At 41.2% G+C, this 13,602-nt stretch overlaps 1 protein-coding gene across 3 annotated transcripts; it reads right to left on the minus strand.

The window, feature by feature from the left end:
* Positions 1-1,585: 1,585 nt before the first annotated feature.
* Positions 1,586-13,558, minus strand: crtac1a (cartilage acidic protein 1a). 3 transcript variants are annotated; one of them, XM_078946859.1, is made up of 15 exons: positions 13,208-13,558; positions 11,745-11,944; positions 11,427-11,623; positions 11,201-11,337; positions 5,773-5,929; positions 5,567-5,701; positions 5,198-5,334; positions 4,989-5,125; positions 4,824-4,906; positions 4,596-4,696; positions 4,316-4,484; positions 2,685-2,830; positions 2,559-2,598; positions 2,028-2,129; positions 1,586-1,947 (listed from the first exon to the last, which is right to left on the minus strand). In XM_078946859.1, the coding sequence occupies exons 1-15, from the start codon at positions 13,556-13,558 to the stop codon at positions 1,712-1,714; spliced, it is 2,328 nt and encodes a 775-aa protein (XP_078802985.1). In that variant the 3' UTR covers positions 1,586-1,711.
* Between the last annotated feature and the right edge of the window lie 44 nt (positions 13,559-13,602).

Consider the following 13,602-nt stretch of genomic DNA (forward strand, 5'->3'; position numbering starts at 1 on the left):
AACAAATGATCTTAAAAGCAGAGAGGAAAATACTTTCCTAAACGGAGGAAATGGTCAATGATCTGAAGAGAGCTGGGACAGCAGTAACACAGGTTACTTACTCACACACTGGCTGTGTTAACCTGCGTTTAAACAGCCCCTTTCAATGAAAACTTTATGTAAACACATCAAGTTGGATTTCGGGCTCCCGCGTTCAGAACACTCGCATTGTTTTGGAGTCTAGTCGCGGGCTCTACAAACAATATGGGTGTCAATTGGAAGTTGGACTTAGGTTCTAATTGCGACAACACTGAACAGTGACCAATGAGGGACTCAGATTTGGCAGTGACACATAGGTAGCTTCCTTTTAAAACATGGAAGTAGCAACTGTTGAACATCATCACAAAGAAGAAATTATTGTAGTAGGTTTAGGGGATGTCATCTGGACTACTACTACAATGGAACCAACCTGGATGAATGAGAGTCTTCATAGACAAAGAAGAAATTAATAATTCCGATTTGTGCCTGGCCGCAGTTTTATGACACAAAGTTTTTCTTGGATCGGAAAAGAAAGAGTAAAAGAGAAAATCTGCAAGATTAGTTCCGCTTTGACATTTCACAGGAAACCTCTTCCAACAAACGGCGGACACGCAACAGTAAAGAATAAAAAACAAAAGAAGAATCCCCCTCTCTGCTTGTCCTGCGTAAACATCACTGGCTGGGTGCGTGCGTTCTTGAATACACAACAAGCAGCCACTGTGTAGGTATCTGACACACAACACTGTCGTGGATTTAAATCCTGCAGAGCTCAAAAGTTCCCCTGCTTAAAGCAGCACATGTCCAGGTTCAGCAATAGTTCTCCAAAGACCATCCGAATATCCAGAAGAGGATTGGGAGAATGTCATGTTGTCAGATGAGACCAAACTGGGACTCTTCTGTTTTAACCTCACTCACCCTATTTAGAGCATGGAGGTGGAAACATCATGCTATGGGGACTGCAAAAACCTGTGTAAAAAGCTAGGGACCACTGAATCTGGGATTACAATTAAAAGTATTCAGGTGAACTTTTACTATTGACCAAACCATTATACAAAGAAATTCTTTGAATCAGACAATGTGACTTCCTGGATTCTCTTTTTTTACATTCTGCATTTCACAGTTGAAGTGTTTCTGTGATGAACATCACAGACCAAACTAATCTTTTTTAGTGGAACAACGTGATGACAAAAAGACATTTTGCCCCACAGAATATTCAAGTTTGTGTTTATGGAAATGTATTGCTGGGATTAATAACTCTGTCATGTGTGTTTTAAGAGCACAAAATTAATGTGTCAAACAGGTGGAATTGGTTTATTTAAAGCAATCAAGACAAATAAAAAAAAGACAAAGACTAATTTGAAGTTGATGGGGTTCTCTGTAGTATAATTTTTTCATTCCCATTTTGTTTAAATAGCTCTTGTGCTGATTTGCTTTTATGTCTATTTATTTTTCTTTTTTTTCTTCATATTTGTATATTGTTTTCCTGCAAATTTAGAAGTTTTCTTCTTTCAAACTTACAGAGTCCACGTAAGCGGCACAATAAAACAGGTTTGACGACCCCCCCCGTCAAGGAAATAGCATTCAATGGCTCCTTCCTTTATGTCGGATCTATAGGTCTTTAACCAAAAGAGGTTTTCGGAAACACAACCTTTAGGTTTATCCAATAAAAAAAAGTTCCAGATGAATTTCAAGTTTAACTTCGTTGAGAAGGTTCTGTCCAGTTCCTCAACATCAAACCTCTGCAAACATCTAAGGACGGAGAAAAAACGACCCCTCCTTTGAATTTCTGTGGTCTCCAGGATTTCAACACTGCCCCACGCTGAGCTCTGCAGCATGTGGATGACATCAGCATGGAAGACGCAGAAACCATGTGCACAAGAACCTGGGAGCGTCTTTCGCTTACAGACGTCTGCATGCAAACCCCCCCTCCTGTGGACAGAGACCCTGTCAGTAACAGGAATTCATCCGAGTGGGGGGTGGGATCCAGAAGAGCCGCTGTCAGCTCGGACCTGCAGCTGCAAATGATGCAGCGACACACAGCAGAGAAAACAAGGTCCAGCTGGAAACCTGCAAGGCGGGGGCCCAGGAGCGATAGCCAAAGAAAAATGATGCTGCATGGGGGAGTGGGAAAGGGGGAGGGGGGCAGAAGAACAGATGAAACATGGAAGGATTAGGAAATCTCCAGCATTAGGGAGGTGCTGCTCAAGACAGAGATTGCTGACTCTGCCCCCCCCATGCTCTTCACCCTTCAGCACTGCCCCCCCCCATATATACACACACACACACACACACACACACACACCTGATTCTTTTCAATAAAATCCAGACATGAGCGAGCACACATCATGACCTTTATTAAGCAGCTCGTTAACAGAAGGGAATTAGGAGTGAAGGGGAGCAGAGGAGAACATGGTACGGTCATGAGCTTCAGCGCCGGCCTCTGATCATGCATGCTCCTCAAACACCTGGTAAAGCAGCAAAGGAAAGAATTTCAAAATAAAAGAATGAACCTGGATGTGGGGGAGGAGCCACAGACTCACCTGTACAGAAACCGTTCTCCACCGCAAAGCCAGAGCCGCACTGAAAGAAGCAGAAACAGCTTTGCATGAGCAACAGCAGACAGGCCCCGTCTCCAAAAGACACACCACCATGACTTATGTGACTACCTGGGTGTTGTTTTCCAGCATGGGCAGAATCTCCCCACTCGGGTAGGAGATTTCCACCACAGAGTTCATTTCTGTGGCCTGAAGGGCTCGGCTCATCACGGCGCCATCTGGCCAAGACACCTGCAGAACCTTCACCTCATCCGTTCCTGCAAACACATTTCAGAGGAGCTCAGACTGTTCTGGCGCTGCTCCATATATACATCTATAGCTGTAGCTTCACACCAGTTTAACAACACAAACTGCGCACACTTGTGGTTTCTTAATAAATAGAAACATGGACAAACTAATGGCACATGCATGTTAGTTACTGACATATGGATGTACCCCCCCCCCACACACGCTTATTTGCACTAAAATAGCAACTTCTTTTGAACAGATACACACGGCAACGTAAACAGGAAGTAAACCTTTGTTGTTACACAGCCAACACACGAACCCAGGGGGTAGACCCTAGAACCCTTAACAAAGAAATGAATTTATAAAAAAAGAAAACTTATTGTTTTCAACCAGGGAAATTTTACTGTCCAGCAGCATAAAACAATAATGCTGCGTTCTCACTGAATGCCATTTACACAGTGAATTTTTATCCTCCACCTCGGTTTAGACACGCTGCAAATTCCTTGCTGGACAATAGTTACTGCCAAATGCGGCAGGAACAAACTTGAACAAAAACTGTCCAAGTTTTCAGCCTCGTTGATACATGGAAGCACAGACCGTGACTTTCATCTACAGTCACCACATGGAAGACACAGATGATATTGAGAGATCAGTTAAAGCAGGTCAAACCTTGACCAATCAGGAACTCAGATTTGGTAGTGTTGTACAGATGGTGTCCCTGTAATTCATGGAAGTGCTAACCGTTTGAAAATTGATCTTGGAAGATAAATTAATAATTGCTGTTTGTTCCCGCCCAAAATTATATGACCCCAAGTCTTTCTTATATCGGAATAGAGCTGTGAAAGAAAAAGTCTGGAACAGGATTTATAGGATTTGCACCACTTCATCGTTTCACACCAAATCCCTTCAAACTTTAGGTGGCAGTCATGCGCTAGGAGACAGTAAAAACAATAAAATAAAAAAGAAGAAGAAGCCCCTCCCTGTGTGTCCAGTGTAAACATTATGGGCTAAACACACATTCTTGAACATGCTTCAAATGCCCGGTGTGTCCGTAGCTTAGGAGCTGCTATTCCAAAGTAATCCCTCACTTCACAAAAATGTGCTACATGACTCCTACATTCTTTACGTTAATTCCTTTGGAATAATTGCGTAGGTAAACGTAACAATGACAAGAGTAAGAAATTTACCATAAAGTATTTTAAAAGAAGGACAGCAGGGTGGCATCTGACTACTTTTGGCATATTCCTTTAAGGGTCGCCTGATCGCACAGGTGGTTTGACAGAGATGTTTAGACGCTGGAACCCCTTCCTCACTCAACTCTGTATTTTAGCTGTGCTGGGGACCGGCACAAGAGGACTCCGACTTGGGTCCTCTGGTGGCTTCATAGTTAATGCAGTTCATATGTTTAGATGTTTGTAAAGCACAGGAAGTAGAATAGCAGGATAAACCCTCAGCTTAAACTAGTTTAGTCCATTAAAATCAAGACATTGACAATCTACGTAAACAAAACATACCCAAGCCAAAATGGGCAACAGGTTCCATCTCACACAGATACCCCGAACCCCCATCAATGATGCGGGTCAGAGCGCCACTCTGAGATGTAAAGGCAGTCACTTTGGCCCCCCGGGCAAATGCCCCAAACTGGGTGCGAGGAATGACACGCAGCCATTTGTTGGAGGAACCCTGAAGACAGAGGATATGGAGATTTGTTAACATACACTGTGACGCACACCTGTGACACACACAATGAGACACAGTCGTGACATACAGGTGTGAGACAGACCTGTCACATACCTGTGTGACCTTGAACACTGAAATGGGCTGTTGAGCGCTCTCCCCATGTGCCAAGAGCAGGTCCAGTCGTCCATCGCCGTCTAGATCGGCAACCGTGCCCCCTGTTCAGAACACACAGAGATTCACTTCCAAAGACAAAAAGGTTGATTGTACTTTAGTGTGTGTGTGTGTGTGTGTGTGTGTGTGTGTGTGTGTGAGATATGGGGGTGGGGGTGGGGGCTGGCCTACCTGTTCCTCTGCCCTGTGGCTCAGCAGCTTCCCCCACGTTGAGCTCCTCAATGACTGGATCCTTGTTTGCTTTCCTGGACACCCTGCAGTCAGACACAAGGTGCTGCCATGTACCAAGTTCTCCCATTGGGAATAAAAACCTTATGTAATTGTTTGCAAACAAACCTGAACAGCCTGTTGGGGGCGTCTCCTCTGTAAGCAATGTTATTAAAGAACACCTCCAGCTCCTGGTCATTGTCAAAATCAGCAGCAATGACGGTGCGAACAGGTGAAGGTTGGGCAAATCCTCCCGTGGCGATATCCTGCACAACACAGCATTCCAGTCTCACTTTTCTATCACCATGTCTTGTGCTGCAGACTTGCACTGATCTTACCCTAAATTTGGAGTCGCTGGTCTGCAGGTAAAGTCTGTGTGGGCCGTTCCAGTTGCCATAGACGATGTCTGTTTTTCCATCCCCATTGAAGTCAGCAAGTGCTACTCCTCTGCCGTGCTGGAACTCATCCGTCACTCCTATCATGAACACAGGAGCCGCACTCACAACTTCAATAAGCTGACAAACGTTACATTTAGAAGTGTTTACTGCAGTAAACACTGATGAGTAAAAGTCTGACAGATGCAAAGTACTCAAGCTAAGTGCCATGTAATCCCACAACAAGGTTTGTTAATACATTTTGAACTTCTGAACCCAAGTTTGCCAAAGCTGCCCTCTCTTTCTCTTCTTCTCATCCTAACATGGTCTCACCAGCTTGTCTGGCCATTTCATCAAAAGTGCCATCTCCCTTGTTCTTGAATAGGAAATTTGGTCCATTCTCGTTATCACAAAAAACGTCAGACCGTACGTGGTTGAGGATTGGTCCGACAACCACACCACGACCACCTGTGAAGGACATGGCAGTTTGATCAAAGCAGGGTCAAAACACAGCACAACTTTTCAGCTTGACCTCTGACCTGTGAGCTTTCTCACACCAGCCTCAGCCGCTACATCGGACAGAGCAATGACTCCTCTGGAGACATCGCTGGCAGCTTCATCCATTTCTAAGAGAACGTGGGGACCAACGCTGCCTCTGGCATAGTTGGAAACATAGACTGCATAGCGGCCAGTTCCCTGCAGACGAACAAAGAGCATGTGTCGAAACACACTGAACTAACAGCAAGCTGTTTCAGAAATCCCCCACCATCTATCGACCCAAATCAACATGGAGGATTTAACATGTGAAACAAACGTAAAACAACTTAAAGAAATACATAAAACCAATTTATTAAAGGGCCCATACCATGAAAAATATATATTTTTTGAGCTTTTAAGTGTATTACAACACAAACACACCCACTTTATTTGAGAAGGTAGCAGTAATCTGCAAAATGCTTTCATTTTTTATGCACCATATGCACATCCATCACTGCAAATGTTTGGAGGTGGTTTGTTCCGTGGGCGAAACGCAGACACGCTGCTGAGGCCGACTCTGGGTTGATGTCATGAAAGGGGCAGCACCCAAAAGGAGTGAAAGACGCTGCCTCAAAGCTCCAGTCGTCTTACTTCCGGGTTGGAAAAAAAGCTCAGGAAAACAACTAATATTTCATAAAAAAATTCATTCATTTCTGTGTCAAAGGTAATATATTATCGTATACATGGATATTGTTTACTGTAAAAATCTTATGAATAGTATGATACAGGCCCTTTAAACTAACATATCAAACTACATCCAACTTCAAATGAATCTAAATGCAAGTTATTTTAAAGTAAGACGTTTAATCATCATTTTGAAACGTGTTGAATATTTGCATTAAACCACAATGAATGAAAATATAAAGACACTTATCTTTAAACTTATAATATGAAATGCAATGAGTCGAATCAACATGTCAAAGAAAAATATTGTATTATATTAATATTTAATATTATTAAAAATGTCAAATCAATTGACTGTATATGAGAACTGGACTGAGAGGCTCCTCCTCCCTCGCCATCAAAACAAGAAGAACCTGCTGGCTCCAAGAAGCCAAAATCCCATAGACTTTATAGGGAAATAAACAGCTATTACTGAGTCATTCTATTTGTCAAAATGACCTTCTTGCTTTGATACCTTTTTAACATGTTTTTGATCATATTAAATAATTTTTTTTTTTTCTGTAGTGGAAGTTATTCAAGTTATAAACTGGCCAATCAGATGCCTCAATAAAGGTATGTGGTCTCACATTGAATGTTCAAATTATTTGATTGACAGATTTCTTAGAGCCCGCTTTGAAGTGATAGGAGTGTGCACTTCCAACAAGCCTACTTCTCATTGTGAAAGTGGTTGCAGTAGAAACGATGACTCAGCCCAACTCGGACCAATCACTGCCTACTAACGATTTCTGGCATCAACACGGCGGCGTCTGCTCTTCTTCTTTTCCTTTCAACTTTTCCCGTCAGGGGTCACCACAGTGAATCATGTAAACCAGTGTTTTTCAACCTTTTTTGAGCCACGGCACACTTTAACCTTGACAAAAATCCCGCGGCACACCAGCATCCCAAAAAAAAAAGAAGCAGAAATTCATGGTCTGTATTGATCGACAGCTTCATTGTTTTGTTCACTTGTTCCAGGGTCTGATACCGGATTCTGTGGAAAGCTACACCGCTAAAGACGAGCTTTAGCTGGTATTTTTGTTGGAACTGAGAGACTTTATCAGCAGAATTAAGAACAAGGAAGTGAAGACTTTAAGCACTTCTGATTGGTCAGACTGATGACATGTGATTAAACCTTCAAGAATGATTGGCGGAGACAGTTAAAGGGGCGGGGACTTTTCCGCAAACTGCTATAGCTGCAGGTAAATCGCGGTACTGTCATAATTATCAAAATGTCTTCAATAGAATTAAATAAACACAAAGAAAAAGTAATTTTAAGATCTTTTATATTCCTAATTATTCAGTGTTTTATCAGGGCTTGTTTGGATGAAAAAAGAGCTGAAATCCTGGAGATGGGAAATGTTGTTAGTGCAGTTAATGAGGGCAATTTCCCACGGCACACTTGATCATCTCCCACGGCGCGGCACACTGGTTGAAAAACACTGATCTAAACATATGACCCTGTCTTTTGCATCCTCTACTCAAAATCAGCTACCTTCATGTCTTCCTTAATTGCATCCATTAACAATCCTTTTAGGTCTTTCTCTAGACCACATGATGGTGACTGTATCCTGACGAAATGGCAACTGAATTGACTTTATTTTGCTGGTGAAACTGATGTTTATAGAGATTTCAGTTTTGTGGTAAAAGAAAAAAAGTTGGGGGGAAAAACAGAAAAATTAAAATCTAATAAAAATCTAAAGTAAGAATTTATTAAAGAAAATCCAAGAAAAATTAAGGGAAAATGAATTTAAAGTTGTAAATTTCTAAAAATACATTGAAAATTATTTGGATGTGGTGCATCCATAGATCCAGATCAAACAAAGCTTTCCAAGAGGTCAGCAAACCTATGATCAGGAAAGAGGAATAACCCATTTCACAGTGATGAAAGTCAGGTAAGGAAAAAATCCCTGAACTTTTCTTTGAGCGATATGGCGGGCACAGAGCGAAATTTTGGAAAAATACGTGGTCTTAGATGCATTCTGGCAGCTAGTTATTCACTTCTTTATCAAGAAACTAAGACTAATTGGAGCATCATGATTTGTCATTCAAACCCCTAGTTTGACTCTCCATTAAGGACTTGCTGGTCCCAAAAAAGAATTTGGAAAATTGCTCAAAGTAACACAATCCTACAATCTACGCTTTTCCTTAAAGCTGCAAAACATACAATTGCTAAAATATAGTAACATCAAAGCCCCAAATGGCAAAAAGAACACCAGTAACTATGATATTCTATGAAAATACCTCAGTTATTTATACATTATTTCTGCTTTAGAAATGACTGATGTACAACATCCACTTGCACTGTTTTCTCAAACTATAATTACATCAAAATATGGGATCTGCTTTAAACTTTAATTCTATAACATAATACATCAATTCTTTAACACCAATACTAAGTAATCTGGGAAATATCAAAACAAACATACAAACTAAGCTAAACATTGTAAACATTATTTTTTAAGGGAGTGCGGGTCCAAACCATCAAATACTTATAATTAATGTCAACTATACTGAACTAAATCATGGTAATTAGGAAATACAAATAAATTAGATAAAGAAATGTATTCAAAATAAAAACTGAAACTCAAAACTAAAATTGAAATTATTTCAAAATGTGGTTTTGAGATTATTTTACACAAAAAAGTATTTGACCTACACTACCTTAAAAATCTTTTTTTTCCAGCCAAGACCACTTCAATTTGTTTTTTATCGTCTTCTCACAACTGAGGTCGTGACCACGCTCAATAATGACGATGCCTGCCATTATTTTAACACAAATTTGATCGCAAACTCTTCAGATGTGTTTGTGAAAGTTTAGCGTGGGTCCGCCAGTTTTGGTCTCTAGGGAAGCAAGTCACGCTGACCACGTGGTGCAGACAGAGCCAATCAGACCCATCGACGCATCCGAAAGCAACTAAAACGTCCCGTCATTGGTCAATTAGGCCGGGAAGACGAGAGATGGCCACGACCATAGAGGAAGCGATCTGCGGAGAAATTTAGAAAATAAAGCTAAAATTAGCTGATTTCAGACCATTTTTTAATTCGGAAAGCGATTTGTCCGTAGAGATCAGGTCTTTAATTCCCGGAAAGTACGTTCGGTTTGCTCAAAAACCCGGATTTCCGGGAATTCCCGGAAGACTTTCATCACTGTTTCAAAAGCATCAAAATTACAGAGGCAGCCGGTTAGATTTAGTATTCGTGCGAAGCATACATGTGGTGATCCACTGTGCGCTTCTGCGACTGCTGCCACGTCTGCGTAAATGTTTGCTTAGCCTTTACATTTATTTATTGTAGTAATTGAGTGTTATTTATAAAAACACTGCTGTTTAAAAAATATATTTATTTATTCCTAAATTTTCACTTTTGATAAATTAATTGAAGTTGTTGAATTAATCACCCAGCAGTAGGGCTGCAAGATATGAGGAAAACTCGCCATTTACTATATTAGTGATCGTTATTGCGATGATATAACTGGGGATACATGAACAAATAGCAAAACAGCTAAATATATAGTTTCCATTTCACTGCAACAGCTTAATTTAAACAAGAGTCAACATACCTCAAATGATACTCCAAATGACCCTCGTCTACATAGGAGGTGAGACTCTAACATAAAAGGGTTCCATGTAATTGGTCAATCATGTAAGAGTCCATCCAATTTGGGGTTGTTAGGTGGTTATTTAATTTGTCAAATACTTCAAGCTGCCATTGATTGTTTTAGCACATTTAAGTTTGCCATTTATCCCAATTTTCGCAGACTTTTGTGATATGCCTATTGCACAGCTTGATATCGCGATGATGATAAATTTGAGATTTATTGTGCAGGCCTACAAAGAGATGAATTTAACTATTGGTAAATTATTAATGTTACACATTTATTGTTGTAAATCGATTAAATATTTTCTCAAACATTGTGTTTTTGTTCAGGTTTTTCACCATAAGTTATCAGACACCTCACCATCACACAGTGGCTGCTAAGAAACTACTGGTACTGTCTTGTCTAAACATCTCAGAAAGTTGGAAGATAAAACAAGACAAAACAGAGAAGTGTGTCTGGATGGTGTGAGAATTCCTGCTTGGAACACTGTGGATGCTTGCCTCCTTCAAGTGGGGCACAATAACTTCACAGTTGGAGCCGGAAGTAAGCCATGTTCTATGCATAACGTCACACTCACTTGGTCCAATTCTCATGTACAGTCAATGGTCATAACATTTCAAGTCTATGGAAAAATGCAGAGAGTTTGGTAGAACCGCTTCTCCTCCACATCGAGAGGAGCCAGTTGAGGTGGCTCGGGCATCTAGTCCGGATGCCTCCCTGGGGAGGTGTTCCGGGCATGTCCCAATGGGCGGAGGCCCCGGGGAAGACCCAGGACACACTAGAGAGACTACGTCTATCGGATGGGAACGCCTCGGGGTCCCCCCAGAGGAGCTAGCTGGAGGAAGTGGCTGTGGCGAGGGAAGTCTGGGCATCTCTGCTTAGACTGCTGCCCCCGCGACCCGGTACGGATAAGCGGAGGAAGATGGATGGATGGAAAAATGCCAAATCTGTGTATTAAAGATATCTCAAACCTAAATATAAAAACATGTTGATCCAACACAGTGAAATGGTATATAAAAACATTCAAAATTCAAATGTCGAATCATCCTGTTAAAATATTTCTAACCAACGTGTCAAACATGCTAAATCTATTGATTAAAACCAAAATATCAAGTCAGCATCTCCATCCATCTGGTCAATCAAGTCCAGAACAAAGCAGGTGCACTAACCTTCCTGTCCACACAGGCAACGGAACGTCCTGCCATGCCGTTAGCCACGCCACGATTCACATTGATCTCATCACTGAGCAGATCCTCGTAGCGGCCATTGCGAAATTTGAAAAGCTTGTCTGAATAGGTTGCCTTCCCTAGAAAACATCTCATGTAAGGAAATATGTCAGATAATAGCAATGATATAGAACGGTTTTACATTCTTGAGGGGTGGTAAGGGAACTACCGGAGTATGCATTGTTTGTGTTCAAGAAGTAGATTTCCTCCAGTCCGTCTCCGTCCACATCACAGGCAGTGACTCCAATAGCATTTCCGTTTGGATCCCTCAACGCGTAGTAAGGAGACTCTGTGTCATCAATGGCGATGTTTACCAGCTTTTTGTTGATGGGGTCATATTTCAACACCAAATTAGGTCCATTGTACCTGAAAGGAAGCGCCACACACATTTGGTATTGCTCAACATTCTATAGATACAATGTTAACCCTTCAAGAATCTTTTCCGCTTGTCAGCAGGACCTCGATTTGGTCAGATGAGAGGACTCACCCTGCTACCACCACCTCCAAGTCTCCACCCCCATCCACATCTGTCACAGCCATGCCGTAGTTGAGCTGTGTGGGATTGTTGATATTGTCAGGAGGAAGGATTGTGTTTGTTATGGCCTGAAACATCGGCTCAGGGTTCTGGCCATTGGAATGGTGCCGATGTGTGAGAAGAAGCAGCAATGAGGTCCACCAAACTCCACCCTGATGGAACATAGAAGTGTAGGTTATACAGAAAATGTATTCATCATCAACATATCCACATCAACAAGCTGGACTGAACCAATGTCTCTCTTAACATCCCACTCTTTTAATCTTATTTCAAAAGTGTTCCCAGTAGTCTTTTAATTATGATTATGCAGTTTTTATCCAAAATCATAAAAACCTTTGTAGTTTTCTAGGACATAATTTCTGCAGAGCGGCAGTGGTTCACTAGAAACTCCACTGTAAGCTGTGGAGTAAGCCTGCCTCTACTTCCAGAACCCCCCCCCCCTTTGTTTACCTACTCTCCAACTAGCTTACAGTCCCTCACAAGCCCAACCTAATGATAGGGGTTGGGGTTGTGGAACAAAAATGGCAAGCAAATTGGAGCTATCCAGCCACACGGTTTTGAGTCAGATGCCAGCTCAGACAGGGAAAACAAAGACGTACATGGATCTAGTCATCTACAAGCGGACGCATCAGAATTGAGCCAAGCAGGAAGCTTGTGCCCAGTCCATTGTGCTTTCTACTTCATAGCTACAAGCCTTTTCAAATGGCATTTTGTGTGTGCTCCTGCTTCACATTGATTTGAATAAAGAAATACTCAGAAATGGAAAATTTAAGTTAAATGATCTTTAAATATGTCCTTCATAATCAGAAAAAATCCACAAGAACATGTTAAAACACCAAAACATGTTCATCTCAGTGGGTCTTTAAGGAACAGACAGAGGATACATATTTTGTGCTTTAGTTTCTTCAGGTGGCTAACGGCATGTCCCTGTATGGATCAGTAGTCATTGTTTCGAACAATGCTGCAAATGCAGTGTCTGATTCTAATACTAATTGGTTTATCAGAGATGTAATGAGAGCTGCAGTGACGTGTCTGCAGCTGAATGTGCAAAAGCATTGGGGAGGGGTTAAAAGGTCAATAAATGTTGTAGTTATACAAAATTCAGATAAATAGTCATAAAAATACATTCTATAACTTAACACCAACCACATCCGCTTGTTAGTGAATCTATAAAAGTTTACTTTAACATTTCAAATTAATACTCTCTGACATTTCTGCACTCTCACTATAAAAAAAATAGAATTCTACAGTTTTACTACACAAAAGCAGTCTCCGATGCCAAGGAAAGTAATCTATAAGAATTTAAAAAACAAAATAACAGCTTGATTATTCTGCTTATCCAGATGTGTTTGGTGATGTGCTTTGCGGGAATTATCTCTAGTTTAGAGAAGCAGTAATAAAGTAAGCTCTCTTACCATTTCGCTGGTTGCAGGTACGGACTCGGTTTCGAACCGTGAAGATGCGCACCAGTCTGTCCACCTTACACAAGCATTCAGTCTATGTTTACGAAACAGTTTGTATAACGAGGACCAATGTAACCAATCAGCAGGCAGCTTTTTGAACGACGGCCGTGTTGGCAAATGACGGACCTGTATTTCTATGGGCGTGTCCTCAAGACCTCCAGTTTCTTCTTCTGCGGTGTGTACCTTTCCACATTGGCTGGTAAAGAATAGAAATCTTTCTACCTTTTCTCTCGTTAACGCTATGCACCGTCGTTTTTGTAAAGTAAACGAAGATAAACCGAATAATAGTATATTTAGCTTCATAAACTACCTTCATTTGACATATAAACACAACATTTCCCATAATT

This window comes from Oryzias latipes, chromosome 1 (assembly GCF_053564925.1).
Source record: "Oryzias latipes strain Hd-rR chromosome 1, Olatipes_Hd-rR_3.1".
Lineage (NCBI taxonomy): Eukaryota > Metazoa > Chordata > Actinopteri > Beloniformes > Adrianichthyidae > Oryzias > Oryzias latipes.

Coding starts and splice junctions, on each gene's coding strand:
- crtac1a (XM_078946859.1), bottom strand. CDS start 13,558: ATGAAGCTAAATATACTATTATTCGGTTTATCTTCGTTTACTTTACAA. Junction 11,624..11,744: donor TTGGAGGTGGTGGTAGCAGG/GTGAGTCCTCTC, acceptor GCTTCCTTTCAG/GTACAATGGACCTAATTTGG. Junction 11,338..11,426: donor CACAAACAATGCATACTCCG/GTAGTTCCCTTA, acceptor GATGTTTTCTAG/GGAAGGCAACCTATTCAGAC.